This window comes from Ailuropoda melanoleuca, chromosome 2 (genome assembly GCF_002007445.2).
Source record: "Ailuropoda melanoleuca isolate Jingjing chromosome 2, ASM200744v2, whole genome shotgun sequence".
In the NCBI taxonomy this organism is placed as follows: Eukaryota; Metazoa; Chordata; class Mammalia; order Carnivora; family Ursidae; genus Ailuropoda; species Ailuropoda melanoleuca.
The window spans coordinates 139288138-139313350 of record NC_048219.1 but is presented as its reverse complement, the minus strand read 5'-3'; the positions used below and the strand labels follow the sequence as shown (position 1 = coordinate 139313350).

Here is a 25213-nt window from a genome sequence, read left to right as displayed (position 1 = left end):
CTCTGCTAAAATAAGGAAAAGCACAATAATGAAAAAATAACCAATGCTTATTGCATGCATACACATCACCAGGCACCGCTCAAAGAATGGATACATGGTCATTTCATATAACACTTCCAACAGCCATGTGAATTGGTTACATTTTTTATACCATTTTCAGGTGAGCGAACTGAGGATCAAGAAACTAATGACTTGGTTCATGTCATAACTAGTGCATAAATAGTGCACCATAATTTGACAAAGTACAACATCTGTTCATACTAAAAACCCTCAACAAATTGGGTAGAGAGGGGACATACCTCAACATAATAAAGGTTATATATATATGAAAACCCACAGCTAATATCACCCTCAATGGGGAAAACTGAGAGCTTTTCACCTAAGGTCAGGAATAAGACAAGGATATCCACTCTCACCACTTTTATTCAACCTAGTACTGAAAATCCTAGACATAGCAATCAGATAACAAAGAAATAAAACACATCCAAATAGGAAAGAAAGAAGTAAAACTTTTTACTATTTGCAGATGACATGATACTACATATAGAAAACCTGAAAGACTCCACCAAAAAACTGCTAGAACTGATAAATGAATTCAGTAAACTTGCAGGATACAAAATCAATGTTCAGAAATCTGTGACATTTCTATACACCACAAATGAAGCAGCAGAAAGAGAAATTAAGAAAACAATACCAATTACAATTGAACCAAAAATAAGATACCTAGGAATAAACCTAACCAAAGAGGTGAAAGACCTACATTCTGAAAACTATAAAACTATGAAAGAAAGTGAAGATGACACAAAGAAATGGAAAGACATTCTATACTCATGGATTGGAAGAACAAATATTGTTAAAATGTCCATACTATCCAAAACAACTACACATTTAATGCAATTTCTAACAAAATACTAACGGCATTTTTCACAGAACTAGACAAACAATCCTAAAATTTGGAACCACAAAAGACCCTGAATAGCCAAAGCAATCTTGAAAAGAAAAGGTGGAGACATCAAAATTCTGGATTTCAAGTTATATTACAAAGCTATAGCGATCAAAACAGTATGGTACTGGCATAAAAACAGACACTGAGACCAACGGAACAAAGTAGGAAACCCAGAAATGAACCCATAACTATCTGATCAATTAATCTTTGACAAAGCAGGAAAGAGTATACAACAGGAAAAGGACAGTTTATTCAACAAATGGCGTTGAGAAAACTGGACAGTAACATGTGAAAAAAAAAAAAAAGAAACTGGACCACTTTCTTACACCATACACGAAAATAAATCCAAAATGGATTAAAGACCTAAATGTAAGACCTGAAACCATAAAAATCCTAGAAGAGAACACAGGCAGTAACCTTTTTGAAATTGGGCATAGCAGCTTCTTTCTAGATATGTCTCCTGAGGCAAGAGAAATGAAATGAAAAATAAACTATTGCACCTACATCAAAATAAAAAGCTTCTGCACAGCAAAGGAAACAATCAATAGAACTAAAGGCAACCTATGGAATGGGAGAATATATCTGCAAATGACATATCCAATAAAGGGTTAGTATCCAAAATATATAAAGAACTTATACAACTTAACGCTCAAAAAACAAATAATCCAATTAAAAATGGGCAGAAGACATGAACAGACGTTTCTCCAATGAAGACGTACAGATGGCCAACAGACACATGAAAAGATGCTCATCATTACTCACCATCAGGGAAATGAAAATCAAAACTGCAATGAGATATCATCTCACACCTGTCAGAATGGCTAAAATAAAAAAATACAAGAAATAGCAAGTGTTGGAGAGGATGTGGAGAAAGAGAACCCTCCTGTACAGCTGGTGGGAATGCAAACTGTACAGCCACAGTGGAAAACAGTATAGAGGCTCCTCAAAAAGTTAAAAATAGAACTACCCTACAATCTAGCAATTGCACCACTGGGTATTTGCAAAACCCCAACCTGCAAAAACACAAATTCAAAGGGATACATGCATCCCTATGTTTATTGCAGCATTATTTACAATAGTGAAATTATGGATGCACTTGTTCATCAACAGATAAATGGATAAAGATGATGTGGTATCTATACACAATAGAATATTACTCAGCCACAAAAAAGAATGAAACCTTGCCATTTGCAATGACATGGTTGGAGCTAGAGAGTATAACGCTAAGCAAAATAAGTCAGAGAAAGCAATTCCATATGATTTCACTTATATGTTGAATTTAAAAAACAAAACAAATGAGCAAAGGGAAGAAAACAGAGAGGGAGAGAGAGAGAATAAACAGACTCTTAACTATAGAGAACAAACTGATGGTTCCCAGAGGGGAGGGGGTGGGGACAGATTAAACAGGTGATGGGGATTAAGGAGCACACTTGTCCTGATGAGCACTGGTGATGTATGGAATTGCTGAATCACTATATTGTACTCCTGAAACTAATACAACACTGTATATTAACTAACTGGAACTAAAATAAAAACTTTAAAAAATAGTGCAGCATAAAACCTGCTGACATAGAAAAGGAGACTCCAAAGGGAAATTATTGACTTATGCAAGAATTATCAAGAGCTCATTAAACCTTCAGAGAAATGGTTGAGAGTGAATGGGACAGTCATATGATGCCAAAGCGCCTCCACACTGAGTCCTTTCAAGTCACAAGGAGAGCAAGGTAACAGTACATCTTAATCCAGTGCCAGTCTTAGCACCACTAATGCCTAGACAACATTGTCTTAGGTTGTGAGGCAATGTGAAGTATTTGACATTTCTATTTTTTGTTTCAGTCAAAAGCATTTAAACTTGAATATAATCAAAGCTTTAAATCTTACAGTTTACCTAGAAGACAGGGTATAGAGGGACAAACTAAGATCGCAAAGAATCAAGCAAACAAATATAGAAGGTGAGCTATAATCGGCTCAATCTCTTAAAAAGTCAGTGCCATGCGAAAGAGTATTACATACTAAATGAGATTTAGGGATATAACAACTCAGTGCAAGATAATGACATAAACTGGGTCCTGGCTTGGACAAAGAGGTATAAAGGGCATTCTTAGGGGGGCGCCTGGGTGGCTCAGTCGTTAAGTGTCTGCCTTTGGCTCAGGGCGTGATCCCAGCGTTCTGGGATCGAGCCCCACATCAGGCTTCTCCACTAGGGGCCTGCTTCTTCCTCTCCTACTCCCCCTGCTTGTGTTCCCTCTCTCGCTGGCTGTCTCTCTCTCTGTCTAAATAAATAAAAAAAATAATAAAAAATAAAAATAAAGGACATTCTTAGGACAACTGGGAAATTTTGACTATGAATTGGTATTAGGTGATATTAAGGAATTACTCATTTTTATTTATTTAATTTTTTTAAGTAGGCTCCACGCCCATGTGGGGCTTGAACTCACAATCCCAAGAACAAGAGTTGCATGCTCTAGTGACTGAGCCAGCCAGGTGCCTCAGGAATTATTCATTTTTAAAGTGTGAGATTATTTTGAATATGTAGGAAAATTAAAAACTATAATACTGTCCTCAGCCTCCATTAGGAATCACATGCTAAATGGCAGAATCAGTGAATACGAAGCAGGTGTCTGTTTACATATGATTCTTTCTATATTCCAAGGGCTCCTCCAGCCTCTCAGAATCCATGACTAAAGTCTTAAGCAGATTGCCTCCAGGGCTCGGCAGCTCTGCTGCTTTGCGGCAGTCAGTTCACTCAGCTGTGGGTTCAAGGGAGACAGAAAAATCTCACTCCTTACTGACAGTGCTTCTGCTGGGCATCTGCCCTGAAAAAGCCCCCCAAACAAAACTCACATCTAATTCTTTCTTAAACCCTGATCCCAATGTGACTGGATGAGAGGCCAGGTGCAGGCTGGCTCCCGAGTACACGGATGCTGAGAATGCCCCAGCATCTCTCTTCTACAGCAAGGATCCATGAGGCCAGCTGGATTTGTCATGCTGGGCTGGCAGCACTCGGTGAAGTCACCACACTCCAAAACTGGGTCTCAGCTTTAAGAGGCTCCAAAATTCAGTTTGCCAGTTCACTGAGGGGTGATGATTTTTTTTCAGAGTGGAGTTGTATTAACCAAACTCAGAAGAGTCATATTTGAAAAGTAGAATGCCAGTGTGTGATTTTCCAGTGAGTAGTATAATCTGGACCATACTTTCCCCCCTCACTAGTTTGTTGAAACAATCTGGAGGCAGATTTATGCATTAGAATTAAAACAAAGGAAGCAGAGTACTCTTTGAGCACTGATCAATCAATTTAGTCTTGTAACTGACCTTTTTCTACTTAAGGGTTAGAATTAGTAACGTCTTTCTTAGATGGGAGTAGAGACACACCGGTTACACTCTGGCCCTCCATTTTATAAATTTCATTTAAGTTTCTTTTTGCAGTTTTTGTCCTTTCATAAATTCTGTAAGATTATATCTTATCTTTTATCAATGATAATTTAGAATGGCTTGTAGACAAATGAAGGAACCCATTAGTTGTTCACGCTTGAAAGGATATTCTAATTTCAAACAGGATAGGTTGCTGCTAATTCATTGTGGGTTGATTTCTGTTAGCTTCCTGCTGTATCTAAGATTTGGGAGTAGTTCTCATTGCAAATTCGTGTCTTCCATGGCAGCCCTGGGAGAAAGGCTAATCAGCATAACCAAGCAAATTTGTTCCTGCTTCTTTGATAGCTCTGAAAAAAAAAATCTGTTGTATATGAAGCTGTTAATAAGAAGAGGTCAATTTCTCGTTCCCAAGCAGCAGCTGCCAATCCACCCTGCAAAATATGTGCTCAGACCAAGATATTTTAATATCGTAGGATCCCCATGAATCTTGAGGGAGGCACATTTCAGATAATTAAGTCATACAACTTTCCTTATGGAAATTACCATAAAGGATAATAGAAAACATGTTAATCTTTGCAAATGGTTTCAATAAGTTCAAAGTAAGGTAAATAAAGACATTTAAAACATGACATCAGACAAAAGAACACTGCCCTTTGTAAAAGATCTTGTGCTGACCTGAGTGTTAACAGGATTTCCATACAAACCGGCCACAGGTCAAACCCCAACTGGCACCTGAATCATTCTTACTTAGTTCTTATACGGAATCTGAACACCGTGAGGCTGGGGGTATAAATGGGGAACACTACCAGATCTGAATCTCCCCATATTGTCACTATGCATCTACTCTTTCCGGATCGGCATCAGCTAGGTGTCACTGCATAGTCCTCTTACTGCTTATGTTTATTTAAACAGCTTTGAAGGCACAGATGATTGGAAGATAAGAAAACGTTCTACAAAGAACACAAATTATCATGTTAAGTTTAAAGGTACCTAGAATGTGTAAGATAATGCATATTGTATTACAAAAACTTAGAAAGCTAGGATTTCTAGAATGCTTGTGCGTGTTTGTGTGTGTGTTCGAAGATTTATTTATTTAGTTGAGAGAGAGGAGGGGAGGGGCAGAAGGAGAGAGAAACTTCAGAGACTCTGTGCTGAGCACAGAGCCTGACGTGGGGCTCCAGCCCACAACCCTGAGATTACGACCTGAACTGAAACCTCGAGTCGGACGCTCAACCGACTGAGCCACCCAGGCGCCCATAGAATGCTTTTGTTTTCTATTCACCACGACCACAAATCAGCATTTGCCAAGCCCCCACCGAACTTCCTCAGGGTTGTGTTCATACTTCTGTGCTTTTGCCTGGAATGTCATCTCCTCTTTGGCCCACCTGGCCATTGCACCCCTACCCTTTAGCTTGGGTGTCAGCTCCTCCCAAGAGCCTTTTCTGCCCCCTCCCCACCCTGGCCACCTCTTCCACTCCGGGCAGAGTGGGAGGCTCCGTGCTACGTTCTACAATCTATTAAGCATAACCACACTGAAAACTTGGTACTATAAATAACTTACCTAGTGTCACATCCTGACCAATTGAAAGTGTCTGCAAATTCTACTGAAGGTGAGCTTTATCAAATTTTGATTAAGGGAGGGAGAGCAAAGAACAAGCCACTTGGCTTTGAGATATCAGAGCTGTTCCTATTGCTGTGTTCATCAGTTTTGTCTTTTCTTCTTCATATTTTAGTTGCTGAAAATGCTCCAAATCCTCAAAACGTCTGAATATTCACCAATCACTAATCAATGAGAGTGTAGTAATCTTTGACTTTCTCCCCAAAGTAAATGACTAAAAGAACTGGTGGCAAAACGTTGCCTTTTTTCCTTTCTCTGATTAAAAAAGAATTTTTTTCTGATTAAAAAATAACATATATTCACTGTTGTACTATCTAAAATAGATATTCAAGGAGAAGAAAATAAAGATCAGGGATAATTTCTATACCCAGATATAACTGCTGTTAATATCTGGGTGTATATCTTTTCAGATGTGTTTCTATGCATATAATATACCAAAGTCTCATGATATGTTTGCTACTTTAACTTACGTTTGGTGGTTACAAGCATCTTTCAATGTCTTTACGCACAATACGCACATATGCAAGTGTGCACGTATGTCATGCTTACGGCTGATAGTATTATATTGGGTGATTATCATAAATGATTTAATTAATCTCTTATTTTTTAATATTTAAGTTGTTTCAACTTTATGAAATTATAAATAAGGGATCATGAATTATTCTGTGCATAGTTATGAGTACTCGTCCAATTATTTTCTTGGATAAATCTTAATTCGAGGCTATTGGGTCAAAGGGTGAGCAAATTCTTTGCTTGTTTTAGAGCTTTTGAATTATATCACCAAAATCCTCTCTAAAAGGCAACAAAAATTAACATTCATACCTGCAAAAGTATGAAAGGACCCACTTTCCATCATATCATCAACACTGGGTATTATCAGTCTTTTTAATCTTTGCTTATCTCTTTGGCCAAAAAAAGGGGGGGTACCTCATTACTAGTTTAATTAGGATACTTTAGGAATTCGTTGACTCCTAAAGAAGGGAAACATTATTCCTGGGTTTTAATATATGACATGAAGGAAATATGAAGGGTACAGAAGAAGTGAAAACAAATAATAATCATGCAAAATAAAATCATCAGTATTGCAGGAATAAAAGTGAAACAAGAAAGAATGATCACAACTTTTGTATTATCGGTTTTTCATTAGGTCTGGCCACTTGGTAACTTTCACGAAGATTTTGAAGGCATAGCATGTATTTCAGTATCCCAATCGGTATCACCGCTGAGTAAGTTGAAAATGCAAGTTATACTTAACTAGATGGATGTTTTGTTCTTGGACACATAATTATTTTAAGTTTTAGAACATGGCTCAAGGACAAATTCATCAAAAGGGCTCAAAATGCCTGATAAATGTTTCATAATACCATTGCTCGAAGTTAGCACTACTAGTTAGATGTGTGTACTTATGCTAATTTCCCAAGTCCCACTGAGTCCTTTAAATTTGATATTTGTTTGCCTCATTGCTTTTCCCCAACCATAAGCCCATACGGCCTTAATCTGCCAGTTCTTGTATTCTCATTTCTTTTTTTTTTTTTCTCTCCTTTACTACTTTATTGCAGGCAGCTGTCGTGTGTCAAGTCTAAGGTAAGAGCAGGAGGCCTTTCATTCTGCTGAGAATGCTTGCCTTATTGGGAAAAAAAGGACACTAACTAAGAGCCCTTAAAATAACCCATACTTAAAGTAACTCATAAAACTTACTTCAGTTCTTTGTCAGCAACTAAGGGAGCTAAGAGAAAACTGGCCTCAGACCCAGGGATGGGGTTCAGATGCAGTAGTGAGGAAGAACACCGTGGCCCGAAGAAATGCACGGCCATTGGCTGAACACACTTTACGGTGCTGAGAATCTGACTGGATCATCTCGTTTAATCCTTGTGTCTGGGCTAGCAGCCTAGGTCCTCCTTTTCACAGCTGAAGCTTGGGCCGATGGAATAACCTGCCTAGGTGGCATCCAGACATCCTGATCCAAACCCAGATCTGGGGGACACAGAGCCTGTGTTCTCAGTCTCCCAGCCCCTTTTTTTTTTTTTTTTTTAAACTGGACTCTTCCAGATAGTCACACAATCATATTTGGGATCTTAATAAATGTTGCTTGGAGCGACTAACATTTAATTCTAGAAAACTTGCCAGGAAGTAGATTAAATTAAGCCCAAATCTATCTAGAGATACTCCTTGATCCCTGACCTGTTGACCTTTTATTTACCTTGTATTCATGGATTAAGATTATATACACTGTACCAGTCAAGATTCTAATTTGGTGGAAAGACTTCTTAAGATTCTGTATAACTATAAATACAACATATATTACATGTGTAATACAAGGTCCTCAATAGCCTCCCAGATCCCATTCGTTTGTTCCACAAATATTTATTGAGTACCTTTGTCTCTTGCTGTTATTGGGGATACAGCAACAAGGAAATCTAAGATTCCTATGCTCTTAAGAACCTACATTCTAGTGGGGGAAGCAGACAATGAATGAAAGAAATAAGTAAATATGCTAGCACATTAAACAGAAGTGCCAAAGAAGAAAATTGAAGCAAGAAAGGGGCAAAAGAAGTGTTGGAGTCAGGGTCTGCAATTTTACATTGAATGGCTGCAGTAGATGATATCTGAGCAAAGCCCTTACTAAATAGGAATTGATGTCTTTGCATATATTTTCAAGCAAAAGCTCCTACAAGGTAAAACACATTACATGTTATGGCATGTAGAGACCAGAAGACTACTATAAATGGTAAAGGTTTAGCAACATACTTCATGATATATATTTATGATAAAGATGTACATATTCATGCCATATTAGTTCCAGAGCACATGGGCTGGTGCTAAAACACACCCACCTAATGGCGTATTTTGAATTCTAAGTATACAACAAATAATTCTTTGGTATAAGTTTTTTCAAATACTTCATGGGACATAATGCTAAAAAAAACTGTTAATTTAAAATTCAGATTTAAGTGAGTATCCTATTTGCTAAATATGGCAACTCTAACTTGGGCAAATCAGTACCTGAGATTCTTCATCGGGAAAATATAAATAAAAATTTTTGCCAAACTGGGACAAAAGGATTCCATTTGTGCTTTTAGGCAGAATGAAATGTAAATGTAAGACAATAGGATTTAAAAAGAATTAAGAGATATATACATGGTCAGAATTTAGAAACACACACTTAGCAAGGTGTTATATTAGTCTTTGTAATTCTGTACTTCTGAGAGACAAGTCCCCGAACCAAGAAACTTCAGGCTTGACAGACGGGAGAAGGATAATGACAGGTGTCTGGGGTGGCTTCCTTTCTGTAACATCTGTCTCTCCTTTGGGCGGGGTCACAAGGTGACTTGTGGGTTGAGTTAATTTTGAGTTACAGTTCTGGTACTTTAAAGACGGAATTAGGCCAGGACACAGACTTGTGGAGACAAAGGAAACTTCACACTTTTTTCATGCTGTATGTGGGAAAACCGAGGCCCAGAAAGGCCGATGTGACTTGTCCAAGTCAAGTCAGAGGAAGAGACGAGTCTAACATCCACATCCTTTGGATGATGCTCTTGTCACCAGTACACCCTCAAAAGAGAGTATTTAACCCAATTTTCCTCTTTGAATTCTGGAAGCAAGGCTTGGTTCAGAGAAAGAGAAGCAAGAAATCCTGAAAGAAAGTGCAGGATGAGCACGGCCTTAAATGATGAGGCCCAAAGACAGATGAGGAAGGGGGCATGAGGGTAGGGAGGAATAGCTCTGGGAATTTTTAAAAAATTAGGTGAAAAAGCCTAAACAAGACTGTGTAATTAACAGTGTCACAGTGGAGGAAGCTCAAGGACAGACAGACCGCATGCAAGGCAATGCTGATGTGAAATACATATTTAGGTCTGGATTGAGAGGGAGTGGAATCTAAAGAGAAAGTGGCTGATGAATTGCCCAGCCAAAAGGAGGGAAATAGCACTGACTTGATTTTTTAATTTTAACTTTTTATTTTATTTTATTTTTTTTAATTTTTTTTAAAAGATTTTGTTTATTTATTTGACAGAGATAGAGACAGCCAGCGAGAGAGGGAACACAAGCAGGGGGAGTGGGAGAGGAAGAAGCAGGCTCATAGCGGAAGAGCCTGATGTGGGGCTCGATCCCATAACGCTGGGATCACGCCCTGAGCCGAAGGCAGACGCTTAACCGCTGTGCCACCCAGGCGCCCCTTAACTTTTTATTTTGACTTAATTTCGTATTTATAGTAAAGATGAAAGAGTAACAGAAGGGATTCTGCGTAGTCCTGGGCAGATTCTCCAAATAGTAGCAAAGTACACATTTGCTTTGTCCTCTCTCTCCACGCTCTCTTTCTCTTGGTACGTGTATACCGATATCCATATACACAAAAACAATACTTGTAATATTTTTCTGAACCATTTCAGAGTCAGTTGCACCTGATGTTCCTTTTCCCCTAAATACTTCCGTGTGTGTTTCTCAAAAGCAATGGCACCCTCTTGTATGACCATAGTACAACAACCGAAATCAGGAAATCAACGTTAATTCATACTATCATCCAATATATCGAATGTTCAGATTTCGCCAACTGTCCCAACAATGTCTTATTCTACAGAAAAGGAAAATTCTGGACCATACACTGCATTCAGTTGTCATGTTTCTCTAGTGTCCTTTCATCTGGAACATTTCCTCAGTCATCCTTTGCCTTTCATTTTGAAGCCTGCAGGTCAGTAATTTTGGAAGAGGTCTGTCTGTTTGGTTTGTCTGCTGTTTCTTCATGATTACATTCAGGGTATGCACATTTGGCAGGAAATCCACAGAAGTGATGTTGTGTTCTTCTCAGTGCATCCTATCCAGAGGCACATGCTGGCAATTTGTCCAATTATTGGTGATGCTAACTTTCATCACTTGGTTAAAGTGCTGTCTGCCAGATCACCCCACTGCCCTTTTGTAATTACTAAGTACCTCATGGAGATTTACTCTGTGACTACGTAAAAAGCTTGTTACCCCCTTAAACTTTCACCTAATAGTTCAGCATCCACTGATGATTTTTGTCTGAAACAATGATTATTTTGGTAGTTGCCAAACAATGATTTTCTGTTTTCATCATTCCTTTTACATTTATTATTTCACATTTTATTTCAAAAAAAAAAAAACACCTCACCCCGTTACTTCCTTTCTTCATCCTCCTTTTCCTCCCTCCATCCCTCTCTCCCTCACCACTTCTTACACTCCTTCCCCCCTTTTATACTCCCTCCCTTATTTTTTTCTATCAATGTAGATTAATGGATTTTTATTTTATTCAGTAGATTATATGCTTTTATTATCATTATTTACTTTGATACTGAAATTGTCCTTAATTCGGCATTGGCTTTATTTTATTTTATTTATTTTATTTTATTTTATTTATTTTTTTAGAGACGGGGAGAGAGGGGTGGGGAGGATCAGAAAGACAATCTTAACCATGCTCCAGGCCCAGCAGGAACCAGACACAGGGCTCGATCTCATAACTCTGAGATCGTGACCTGAGCCAAAACCAAGAGTCCGATGCTTGACCAACTGAGCCACCCAGGCATCCGTGGCTTAACTTTAAAGAGTTAAGAGTCATAGGCTTCAAAATGAATGCCTCAGAAGAGAATGTAGAACACCAAAAATTACACAGAGAAAGGTGAGTGCTTCGGAGAGAGCGAAAATAACTCCCTCTTTACTATTTATGAGTGCTTTTTATGTGTCAGGTGAGATGCTGTGTACTTTACATGTTATCTCATTGAACTTTCTCAATCTGGTGAGGTAAACATTGTGCCATTTTGTCTTCCATTTAAAGATAAGGAAATGGATGGGGCGCCTGGGTGGGTCAGTCAGTTAAGCATCTGCCTTCAGCTCGGGTCGTGGTCCCGGGGTCCTGGGATGAAGCCCCGCATATCAGGCTCCCTGCTCAGCTGGGAGCCTGCTTCTCCCTCTCTCTCTGCTGCTTCCCCTGCTTGTGCTCTCTCTTTCTCTCAAATAATTGAAAAAATAAATAAAGATGAGGAAATGGAGAAAATAAGTTCATCAAGGTCTTCCCCTTAGTAGCAGATCTAGTGGACTGTAGAGAGCCCCTATTGTCAAGTGCCAGGCAGCCCTACAAAGAAGCGTGGAAATCTTCGGGAAAGGAAATGGTCTTAGAAGCAAGTCTGCAGGGGCACCTGGGGGGCTCAGCCGGTTGAGCATCTGCCTTAGGCTCAGGTTGCGATCTCAGGGTCCTGGGATCAAGTACCGTGTCCGGCTCCCAGTTCAGTGGGGAATCTACTTCTCCTTCTGCCTCAGCCTCTCCCCCTGCTTGCGCTCTCTCTGTCTGGCTCTCTCTCAAATGAATAAAATCTTAAAAAAAAAAGAAGAAGAAGAAGAAGCAAGACTGCGCTGTTACTGAGGGTAGCTGGACATTCGTTCCAGGATTTATGAAGTCATCTGAACTTTCTGCATTTTTACAAATGGAGCATTTGGAAACTGTCTACAAGTCTGTCATCAGTCTAGGAACTTCCCTAACCTGCACTGTGGCCACAGTCCAACCTTGCCTGCAATCCAGTGAAGAAAGCATAAAGAAAGAGTTCATTTGTGCCAATGTCACCTGACACAGATCCAGAAAAACATGAGTTGGCCAAGTCACCCAGGCAAGCATTCGCATGGGTCAAGACCAGTGAAAGCCAAACTCAGGAAGAGAGGAGGAAACTAAGGGAACAGCAGGGCAGGGCTTCTTAAGAAAGCTGGTGTCTATTCAAGTCTTTAGATCCCAGGTGAAGACAGGGCTGTAACGCTGCCCTCCTGGCAGGCTCACATACCAGATCCTTCTTCCTGCAACAATACCACCCCCTCCGCCGCCACCACACCACCACGTGTAATATCAAATTTAGATCCTATGAGAATGCACTTAGGTGAAAAAAGTATGTGGCACGCGAGTGAAGCAAGTGGACACAACAGCCCTGCCTGAGAGGGAAAAGCACAATTGGATCTGAGAATAACACCCTTACACTCCCAGGAGGAACAAACTAAAAATAAAAGACAACAAGGTGCTTCCTGCCAGTCAGTAAATCCAATAAGCAAAGGAGATGCCTCAGCCTGGCGCTGGGTAGTTAACCGTCAGCCTGACTCCCTCCACCCGAGAGCAGCCATGTGGTTCTCAGAGCTAACAGCTGCCAAGCAGAACCCCTCAGATTAACCCATAGGTGGTGTTGAACCACTTCCCATTAAGATATTTGCAAAGCAAACAAAAATGATAGCCCCACTCTGAGTGCTGGGAGCCGGCCAGGAGCGCTGGCTGTTCCTGTTGACACAAAGAGCTCTCCGGGGAAGGTCTGGGCCAGAGCAAGGAAGGCCATTCCTGCCTGTGTCTCCAGACTGTGTTGATTTTAGGCCATTAGAATCTTGGTAACAGGGTCTGTTTATTATCTAATTTCCCAATCACAGCGGTCGCTAGAGCCCTGTTTCACCAAAGCTCTCTATTCCTGTCTTCCTGACCTACACCATTCAGATGAAAAGAAAAAAACTGAACCCTCCTCCTGTTTTGTCTACTTATCAAGGAGACAAGCCTGAGAAGTCACTGAGATACACACAGAAAAAGTGTGGCATTACTACTGTCAACAGCTTCCGTGGCAAATACTGGCTTAGGTTCCTTCTTAGTTTAAAGTGACTGGGGCAATGCTAATGGGAAATATGCTGGAATATTTGTGCCTTACAGGTAGAAGCCAACTGCCACTGAATTCACAAAACACAGTTGGAGCAGAAACACTAATATTTTTTTTCATTTTAACCCAGAGAAGAAAAGGAAATCAAATTAATAAGGTTGTGAAAATATACGAAGTTAATCCTCCTCTAACCTCAGGATTATAATCTAGATTTCCTTAAGTGTTGATGATAAAACACTTTTATGCAGAATTCATGTTTACACAAATTTTGTTTCATGCAATATTTTCGATTTGAGCTGGTTGTCTTTTCTCCTACACTCACAAAATGGGTAATACATAGGTTGTAAACGAGGGAAAATAAAATGGTAAGAACTTGCCAGATTCTGTCATTACTTGAAATTGTCCTTTAGATGAGAAACCAGAACTTTAGAGGGGTAGGTATCAACTATATAAGGAGAGAGATAGAGACACTGAAAGAGAGAGAGAGAGAGAGAAGGAAAGAAAGAAGGAAAGGGAGAGAGGTAAAGAAAGATGGAGATTTCTTTAGAAAATGTAGAGGCATCATCATTCTAAAAAGTTGATTTTTTTTAAAGAAAGGGGAGTTATTTGACATTTAAAGTACAAAGTTAAAGAGTAACTTTTTAGAATCTTGAGCACATCGTTCAGTTTTAGATGATACTTATCCAAATCAAATTAAATGTCACTGGACCAAAGTTCTCTGTAAATGTTCAAGTTTTCCAGAGAGAAAGTGTATCCAACTTTGCAGGTCAGCTCTGCAGAGCCCATGCCATCACTTGCTGACAGCATCATTTGCTAATGGCAAATGTGTTCATGTCCTCAGGTGATCACATTAAAGGCCTTGATGGGGTGGTGTTGTAACTTCAGCGATACACAAGCTATGTCAAACATACCAGAAACTGGTTTTCATGCCAAGCTGTCCAAATCATTTCTGAAGATGCTTCATGTTTGTCTGAGACACCGGGCACAAAACGTTGCCTTGAAGTGTGGATCTCATGTGTGTGTGGGGGTGGTCAGAGAACCCAAGTAAAAAATGTGTTCTAACATTATTTCTGCTTAAGTTCACTACATCTGGTTCCTAGAAACTAACACTAAATTTTTTTAAAGACTACTTAATTATTTATTTGAGAAAGAGAGAGACAGGGAGAGACAGCATGAGCGGGTGGGGGGACGGGGGAGAGGGAGAAGCAGGCTCCTGCTGAGCAGGGAGCCCGGACACAGGGCTCAATCCCAGGACACTGGGATGGTGACCCGAGCTGAAGGCAGACACTTAACTGACTGAGCCACCCAGCTGCCCCTGAACCAATCCTAAATTAAGATATTAACCACAGACAGCTACCTGCCAATAATTGAGCTTCATAAAGAAAACACATAATTAAGTATCTGGGTCTTATTTTTGAGTTAGGCAGTTAGATCCATCATAGAAAAATGAGACAATGTTAACATTTCCCTTCACTTATTTTGTTAGCTCTGCTAAGTTTCTGAGAAAGCCAGATTCCTAATTTATTAAAAATCAATTATTATGTTCAAGTCAAACTCAACATAAATAAGAAGCATTTCTTGAGGTCAAGCAAATTAAATTTACCTTTGGATCTGACAGAAATAAAAATTAAAAGAGCACATATTCATTCATCCATTCCTCAATTACCTTTATGCTTATGATGGCCCATGATTCTAGATCCAGATTTAGTTGTATCATTCAGAAGTGAGTGACAGTTTCAACCCTGGAGTTTACTATCTCATGTAGAATATAGTAATAACAGTTAACGTTTTTGTGCATTTACTACATGCTAGGTAGTCTTCTAAACATTCCCTATAGTTTATTCTCACAACAGCCATAGGAGGAAGGTGCCATTATTAGACATATGCTTTAACTTGCCCAAGGTCAGAGCTAGCTGGACACAGACCTGAGCCCAGACAGAAGCAATCTGGCTCCAGGGTCTGTAGCCTAAACCACTTCCTCTGCCTGCATGGTGCCTCTGCACACACTGGACAGGAATCAGACTCAGAGGCTGGTGGGGCCAGGCCATGAATTAAGTAGGCCATGAGAAGGTATCAGTGAAAGATAGCTTCTACACGGTTCCAACAGACTGCTGTTAGATACTCCAATTTTTCAAAAGCCATCAGAAATCTGAATTATTCCATGAAATCTGTTTTTATATGTTGGAAACTAATTAAGAATTTCAAAAACATTGTGCAGGCCAAACAAAATATGTCTGCAGACCATATTCTACCCAAACTGTACGTGTACATCTTTCAGCTTACAGAATATGGTCCAAAATATTTCGTGCATCTTTTAAGCCTCCTACGTCTTGGGTCCCATCTGCCTTATTGCCTGTTATAGTACTCTCTGCATCCCGCCACTCCCACCCCTCCCCCCTCAGCCTTCATCCCACTGGACACCTCACCTTCCCAAAGCGCCCCCTGAACACCCTGCCTCTGGACCATGGCTCACTCTTTCTCCCGCCTGGGATGTTCTTCTCCGAGCTCTAGTCTGCTTCAAGGCCCTGAAGGAGGTGCCACATGTGTGATACCTTGAAGAATGGGTAAAATATCAACAGGTAAAGAAAGAACTGGCAAGGAAATTCTATTCGGAAGGAATAGCATGAACAGATATACAGAAACAGGAAGACATATTGAAAACCACCAAACAGCTCCAAATATTTTAAAAGAGGCCTCCGGTCTCTGGAATCTGGTCCTATAAAGAGAACTTGGACTGCTGACATTCTTGACATCCACAATCCTTCTAAAAGGCTCCTTTGCATAAGGATCACTGATGATTTAAGGTTTGTTGAAATAGTTCAGATAAATATTTATGTACAGCCATAGGCAAATCCACAAGGAAAAATATAACTCAAAACAGATTCTTTCCCTGCAGCTCCTTTCAGCTGGTGATAAGGTTTCTGGCTTCAAAAAGGTTTCGAAAATAAATGTGACCAATTAATATTTTAAAAATCAAGAAACTCTAAGAAGGCCCTAATAATCTAGTGAGCTCTGAAAGCTATCATTTGAGGGTGTGCCAGTGGAATCCTGGCCATACTGGCAAGGGTGAGTTGGGCCCAAAGTCAACCTCAGATTTATCCCTGAGATAACCGCCAGGAACACAAGAAAATAAAATTTGGCTCTCAAGTTAAAGCAGAGAGTGAGCATTGTTCAACGTTTCTGAAGTGCTGGAATCCTCAATGTTTATTTTAGTCTAAAGCCCTAGAGCAAAGCCAGAGGGGTTTTGACCCTTCGTATCAGGTTAGCTTTACAGTGACCTTTTATTTTTTTTAATTTTTTAAAAGATTTTATTTATTTATTTATTTATTTGAGAGAGAGACTGAGAGAGCACAAGCAGGGGGAGTGGCAGAGGGAGAGAGAGAAACAGATTCCCTGGTGACCAGGGTGCCCAACACAATGCTCGATCCCAGGACCCTGAGATGTTGAACTGAGCGGAAGGCAGATGCATAACCAACAGAGCCACCCAGGTTCCCCTACAGTAACCTTTTAACTACTACTATTACCACTATTGCTACCACTTCTATCACCACAAGCAACAGCAGCTGGTCATCATCCCTTAAGCATTTATTATGCGCCTAGAACTACACTAGTTCCCTTGCACAGATCATCTCTTATCCTCACACTCATTACTGTTTTGCAGCGCAGCATCCTGAAGTTCAGAAAGATGAAGGAACCTGCCCAAAGACTTATAGTTTAACCCGGGACTGTCACCAAGGCCCATCTGCTTTCCAAAAAAATGAGATAACACACAGAGTGTCTTTCACATCATCAGCGCTTCATCAAAGAAGGCCACCGCCTCCACCACTGCTCCCACACCTGCTGCCTACTTCCTTCGGGGTCCATATAAGGTCCTCTAATGCCTTGGTGCATTGACTTGGCCACAGCGCTAGAAAGCTTGCTGGAGGGCACTAGCCCCCTGTGGGCGTGAAATGGAAGTGGAAGGAAAACTGAGCATGGGGACTGAAGGGTGGGAGAGGAAATGTCCTCCTGATACATAAGAAAAGTTTTGTTTTGTTTCATCTTCTTCGTGGTGCCACATATTTCTGCAATGACCCCCCACGCAGAGTGTTTGTCTAGATATGTGGCAATCTGTACTTTCACAGCCCACATGAAAATCTGGCCCACAGTCGGCCCTGACTGGGAGGCTGTTTCTCTGGCTCATCGATTCTGAGGTCAGCCCAACTGGCTCCAAGCCCCAGAGCTGCAAGGATGACACACGGGAGAAATATGTGCCCATTTTCCCCTCTCGTGAGGTGCCAGCTCTCCTCGAGCTGCCTGAATCATGAAGATCCCATCACTCTGAGTCTGAATCCTCACTCAAGTGGCCCACACGAAGCAGCTTCTCCGGAGGTGTGTTACAAGCTGCCGGGTGAAAACACGCGCACCAGCATTATCAATCTCCTGCCTCCCTTGTAGGGGCTACTTTTTATACAACAACAGGCTGGCTGTGCTAAAGAATGTCAAATAAAAGCCTTGCGAGAGCTTTGCCATATGCAGGCCAAATTAAATTAAGGAGCATAATCCTCACTATTGTACTTATCAGCATTAAAATGGAGGATTACCATCATGGGAACAAAGCCCCATGACATAAAAGACTATTTCCTTTCTGTCATTCACTGTACATAGTTACAGGCTCGCGAAGGATGTGGAGCAGAGTGCCGCCCCAACCACTGATTTCTACTTTCAACCTGGAGTTGCCTTCTCCTTAGCCAAGTTTGCTTCCACCCCCATGATATACAGATGGGAGCATCATCTCCACGAGGCTTTATCCCAAGACTTCGGGGCTGGAATTTTTCCACCAGTCACAGGATGACAGTGTTATGCCAATCAGAGTTAATTTCTTAGCTGGCTGTGATTTAAGATTTGTTACAATGACAGTTATAAAGAACACAGAGCAGAAAAAAGCCATGGGCTAAGCATTTGGAGCCTGGAACCTAGATTGGCAACAGAAATGTAACAGTATCTCAAAAGTGTCAGCTCTGGAGTCAGAAGGCCTGCATCCAAACCCTGATTCTGTCACTTTACTAAGCCACATTGGCAAATCACTTTTAATATCTTTTTTTTTTAAGCTCCCACAAAGGCAACTTATTAACAGAAAACAATAATTTGAGGAATCCTATTCATAGCGACCACGGCAACCCCCCTTCCTGCAGGTGCTGTCGGAGATGTGGGGTGAAGGTGACATCCTCAATCCACCTGATCTTCATGCCTGAGCAGGCAAGGGCTCGGAGGGCTGACTGGGCCCTGGGTCTAGGGGTCTTGGTTCTATTTCCTCCTGTGACCTAGAGTTTGATGAGGAGTGCAGTGATGCCCAGCGACTTGGCCCTCTGGGCTATATCCCGGCAGCTAAATGGCAGCACAGGTAGAGGACTCATCTGGGTCAGCCTTCACCTTCATCTCACCAGTCACACGGCAGATGGTTTCCTTGCCAGAAAGATCGGTGACATGGACAGAAGTGTCACTGAAGGATGCAAAGATGTGGCAGACACCACACACATTTTCTCCTTTAGCTACCCGAGGTCCAAGGCTGATGACCTGTTTTTCCTTCTTTTCCTTCCCCGTGGAGATGCCGTTTCTGCATGTCTTCTCCAGACACCGCCACCAGAAAGTGAATTACTTGTAATATCTTAATGTCAGAGATTGTAAAATGTACAGCCCTTTGTCGGGTAGTTATATAAGGATTAAATAAGGTAATACATGAAGAACACTTAGTATAGTGCCCAGGAATTTGTTAATCAATGTCGAATGTTAGTTGTTTTTATTGTTGGAGGGAGAAGCTCTGATTTCAAACCCAGACCTGCCATCTATTCTCGGTGTGACACTGGGTAACCCTCCCAGTTAGCTGATTAGGGGCAGGAGTAGGTAAATCTGATACGTCCAACTCAGCACTGGTCTCTAGACCAGCATGTGGGACCTTCTTATCTTAGCCTTCCCTGGTTTGGTTTACTTATCAGTAACGTGGAGTCAGTAATACCACCCAAAAGGCCAGAATGAGAATCATGTGAGATCATTGTGGAAAAGACCTGGATTCACAACAAATGTTGAGTCAATCTGAATGATTACATTGTTCTTATTCTCAGCAATATTTTTTGTCATGTTTGGGTCTTCCTTATGAACTCTTCCCTCTGATTTTGCCTTCCCTTTATCTCCCCCTGGTACCTATCTGCTCCCATCACTACACCTTCAGGACTCTTCTGGCATTCTCTCCTACGAAGCTGCAAATGTCCATGCTCACATTCCCAGCTTTCCTTGCAGCTCCCTGGCAGAGCCACCTCTGCAAATTGGCAATCGCTGGCCAGTGAGATGCAAGGGGTGTCCTAGAGACTTCTGGGAAACAGACAGAGACTCCCGAAGAGAGCCACCTTCCCACCCATCTCTTCCTTCCTGCTTTGGACATTGCCATCTGAGGAAGTAGTGCTTAGCGCTGCTTCAGCCGCCTTGTGACCACATATGGGGGCACTACTGATGCGTGGCAAGTAGCAAAGAGATGAAGAGGACCCATATCCTTAATGACATCCCTGAGCAAATGAACCAGCACCAGAATTTTTGTGTTTAGATCTCTATCCTGAGGGATGCTTAAACATATTAGTTGGAGGGTCTGTTAATTACTGCTAAGAGCATCATCATTGGCAAGACTTAGCTTTCTTCTTAGTCTGCCCATCTCTTCCCCTGGCATCCCCCTCACCCCCAGTTTCCTTCCTATCGACCCCTGGATTGATCCACAGGGCACTGAAAGTGATCATCAAGCACAGAGGGCAAAATGAGACCCCTAGTTCCCTGGAGCGGGCTTGTCCTATCTGATGAATTATTCTCAATCCTATTGTTGCTGCCATCACCCCAAGATTGAGCAGGAAGAACATTTCTTTCATAAAAATCTGAGCCTTAAGAGGGGCATTGGAAGTCAGCTCAACAAACATAGTGAGTACCTACTGCACGTATTGGAAACAGGGAGAAGTAAGACTCAGTCCTCACCTTCGAGAAGCTGACCTGCTAGCGTCGAGTCAACCGCAACACCAGGCAATATGTGAAGAATGACAGAGTGATAAATCAAAGTGTGGGCCCAGGACCCTGTCTGTGAGCCATTACTGCTCACAACGTCATAAGGAGCTTGTGCCAGAATGTAAATCAGTTTATCACCAAGCACACTGGTTAGCTGAGCTGATATTTTTTTTCACAGCAAACCTTGATGAGGAAAGAAGTGTGTTGCTTTACATTCTGATAGAAGTTCATTATCTCATCGTGAGCCAGGATTTTGAGTAGTTCTGTTAAAATGGACTACAAATGTTCAAGGAATGTTGTAGAGAACTGAGGTCTTCATGGAGGAAAGGGATATGACAATGTGTCTTGATGAGACAGCTAGCTGCTGAACGGAAAGGCATGAGCAGAGAGAACAGAGGTAGGTGCGCTGATAAAACAGTAAGTCTGACCGCACAGGGTGCATATCAGGGCATGCTGGAGGTGAGTCTGGAAGACAAAGTCCAGCAAGACAGAAAGAGCCTTGATACAGCACACTGAGACGTCTGAACCTCTTTTGGTCTAAAATGGGAAGCCATTAAACTTCTTTGAAAAGTCAGAATATGCTTTAGGACAATTGATCAGGTGTCAGAAATAAAAGCCAGTCTGTAAAGAAGAGAAACAGGAGAGAGAGAATGAGATAATGGAAGGCCTGGACCAGGGAAGGACGCTAAGAAAATGACTGGAGGTGGGGTTACATGAGAGGCAGGGATCAAAACTGACTGCCAGAAAGAAAAACTGACTGCCAGGTTTCTAGGCTAGGTCACCAGAGAGCGTTTGTGCAACTCACCACAGTAGGGGGGTCAGGCACAAAAGGTGCTTTAGTGGGGACTTTTCTGCCGAGGCCCTGGTGTGTGAATCAGAAACACGGCCAGCAGGGTTGGGCATGGGAGTGAGGGATTCAGAACAGAGACCTGAGAACCATGCTCACTGAGCTGAGAGTTGGTATCAGAACACACCAGTGAGAGAGGATATCACCAGGTGAGGAGTAGAGAAGAAAGACAGTCAAGGACCTGGAGAACTGCCTCATTTCAATGGTGGGTGGATGAGGAGGATGGAGCCCAAGAAGACAGACACCAAGGCATCTTAGAGGAAGAGCCTGAAGCCTGCCGGTCTGCAAACACCCAGGGAAGAGGGCAACCTGAGGCCAGCACGGCCCATGGAACGGGCGCTACAAAGTCTGATGAAGATGAGGTTCTAGCAACTGGGAGCTGAACTTCCCAAGAGCAGTTGCAGAGACACGGGGAGGGCAGAGGTCAGATTTCAGGATCAAGGAGGAAGGGTAGGTGAGGGAATGAGGCGGCTGACCCAGATGCCCATCTGAGGAAGTCTGACAGTAAAAGTAAGAGGGAGGCCAGGGCCAAGAGTAGCCTTTTTTTGTAGAATGGAGAAAGGTATAATAAGCAAAATGGAAGGAGACAGCAGAGAGAGAAAGCTGTGAAAGCAAGAGTGGGCTGACTGATGGGGGCAGGGCCTGTAGGACAGGACTGCGAATGAAGGTGTTAGCCTGTGCAAGGAAAAGACCTGTAGTCTTCTGAGACGGGAGCAAAGGAAGAAAGAACAGCTGAAGAGAAAGAGAGAGTCTGAGATGCAGGGAAGCCAGGTTGAAGTTGCTCACAGCACCGCCCTGATACCGTATAAAGTCAGCCACGAGCTGAGGTTGAGAGGAGTCAGGCTTGGGCTGGAGCCAGAGCCATTTACCAAACTGGTTTACTGACTTGTCCAAGGTCGAACAGCTGGAAAATGTCAGCACTGGGACCAGAACCGAAGTCTTCCACCTACCAAGTTCAAGGGTCTTCCTGCTTCATCAGAAATTCTGAACTTGGCTATTCTAGTATGAGGTGATAGGCCTATAATATTTCCTCAAGTACCCTTCAATGAGCTGTTCTACTGGGAAAGCAGTCTACTTTACAAGCAGTCCAACAACAATTTGAGACCACTAGAGAAGTACTGATAATGTAATTTGTCAAGTCTCAAAAATATTAGTAAGAAATATCAAATAATTAAGAAATATTTTTTAAAATTACAAATCAAAACCACTTCTTTTTGCAAAGAAGTTTCTAATGATCTGCTTCTTCCTCCAAATCCTGGAGCAAACTTTTAATGAAAAGTCCCTTCAATTGATTTAGAGGAAAATACGAAAGGTAAGCTTCATTCTAGTTAGACCCTCCCTTTGCCATGGTCCACTCCTTCCTGTGGTTGTGTCCTCTTCCTGGTGACATGTATGACAGGGCCTGAAAACCTCTTCTGGGAGAAGGTAGGTTATGGAGATGTCCCTGAAGAACTGGAAGCCTTGGAGTTCCTTGAGTCTCCAGCGCTTGATGGCCTGGGCCGGCCTGACTTAAAGTGACCTGAGCTTACATTTTGCCAGGGGCATTGTCCTCTGGAGGCCTGAGCAGCTCCTGTGTACACTGATGATGAAGCACGGTGGCCCTGGGCTATGACCCTCTACTTAGAGTTGTTTTTTTTTTTAAAGATTTTATTTATTTATTTGACAGAGATAGAGACAGCCAGCGAGAGAGGGAACACAAGCAGGGGGAGTGGGAGAGGAAGAAGCAGGCTCATAGCAGAAGAGCCTGATGTGGGGCTCGATCCCATAACGCTGGGATCACGCCCTGAGCCGAAGGCAGACGCTTAACCGCTGTGCCACCCAGGCACCCCTATTTTGAGTTTTACTTAACTAGAAACTGGTGGGTAAACAGGAAATGATACTCCCTTTTTGCTTTACCTTAAACCCAAGCTTTTTCCACCTTGGGACATTTTGGGCTGGACAATACTTGGTTGTGAGGGGCTGTGCTGTGCATGGTAGGGTGTTTAGCAGTATCCCTGGTCTCTACCCACTAGAAGCCATGAGCACGACTCCACCCCCTAAAGGTGTGACAACAAAAATATCTCCAGACATTGCCAAATGTCCCAGAGAGAAGAGGAGCAAAACTGTCCTCAATTGAGAAAAACTGCTTTAACCTAATGAGGCCCAGTACCTGTTTTACCATGAAGAGAATCCAAAAAGCAGGATTGTGTTCAGGCTGCCCTGCAGAATAAAGACCTTCTGCCCACAGAGTAATGACCTCTGACCTGGGAGAATCCATAAAAAACACTTTTTGGCTCTACTTTCTCCAGCTCACCAATATAACACACTGTTAGAAATACTTCTGTTTCACTGTCCATTGGAACAGAGAACACCTGAGTTTCAGACTGGGAACACTACGGATAAGACTCACCGATTTTTCTCAGTGTCAGCAGGAGAGTTGCTTGAAGTCACTGCATGGCCACCGTTGAATTCTGTTTGTGGACTGCTTTTATGATCTATTAGAGCCCCTCAAAACAGAGAGAAAACAAACAAGAAAACAAACAAAAAACTTAGAGATCTACAGCTAAGTTCAGAGGCAGGGGTAGGTTTTAGCACCCATCCGTACTCCGCAGCACCTCTCTCCCTGCCCAAATGGTGTTACGCAGCCTTTGCCTACGACACGTCATCAACACTGACCTATTCTGTGATCCCAGCCAGCAAACTGGGTAAAATAATTCATAGTTATGGGAAAACAAGCTACCTCTCTCCAGCAATAGATAGAGATAGTGGACAGAGATTAGAGGCCCCCAGGAGAGGTGAATGAGGGCAGTTTACTGATAAGTTTCTCAAGAGTGGGAGGAACAAATACAATTCTTCTTTTCTGTGACCATGGCTGTCCAGCCATAACTAATCAATCATCCCCCTCTTTTCCACTAAATCTTAATTCAGGTTCAAGTTCCTTTTTTTTTTTTTTTAAGATTTATTTATTTATTTGAGAGAGAGTGAGCTTACTCCAGTTGGGGGAGAGGTAGAGGGAGAGAGAGGGAGGATCCTAAGCAGACTCCCATGGGAGGGGGTGGGCTTGACGTGGGGCTTGACTTCACAACCCATGAGATCATGATCTGAGCGGAAATTCTGAGCTGGATGCTCAACTGACTGAGCCACCCAGGCTCTCCAGCTTCAAGTTCCCCCCCCTTTTTTTTTTTTTAAGTTTTTCTTTATTTATCTGACAGAGAGAGAGAGCACCCATAAGCAGGGGGAGCGGCAGGCAGAGGAGAGGGAGAAGCAGGCTTCCCGCTGAGCAGAAAGCTGGACCAGGACCCCAGATCATGACCTGAACTGAAGGCAGACGCTTAACCAACTGAGCTACCTAGGCGGCCCTCAAGTTCCTTCTTAACATGCTTTACATCAGAAGTCCCCATGGTGCAGATGCCACGTGATCACAACGTCATGAGGACAACACATGAAGCATCAACATCACTTGGACACTTGTTAGAAATGCACATTCTTGGGCCCCATCCAAAACATAGTGAATTGGAATGTCCAGTGGTGGGAGCTGGCAATCTGTTTTTAACAGGCCCTCAAGGTGACCTGGATCTCTGCTGAAGTTTGACAGACACTGCTCCAGATCAGTGATTCTTAATCCTAGCTGTACATTCAAATCACCCAGGAAGATTTTAAATATGCCTAAGCCTAACCCCTAGAGATTCTGAAACTGACCTCGGGTAGGTTTGGCGTCAATTTTAAGAAGCTCTCTGGGTGATTTTAATGTGTGGCCAGGGCTGAGAATTACAGTTTCACACAGTCACTACTAATCAACTGGTATGGGG

General features: G+C 42.1%; 1 protein-coding gene and 1 pseudogene across 1 annotated transcript in view; both read right to left on the bottom strand.

The window, feature by feature from the left end:
• Positions 1-25213, bottom strand: part of MYO3B (myosin IIIB) — a 368137-nt gene that overhangs the window by 80766 nt on the left and 262158 nt on the right. Inside the window, exon 30 of the mRNA XM_034642243.1 lies at positions 23815-23911. Coding sequence (XP_034498134.1) covers positions 23815-23911 — 97 coding nt within the window. The remainder of the gene's footprint in view (positions 1-23814; positions 23912-25213) is intronic.
• LOC109489196 lies at positions 18696-23353 on the bottom strand (annotated as a pseudogene).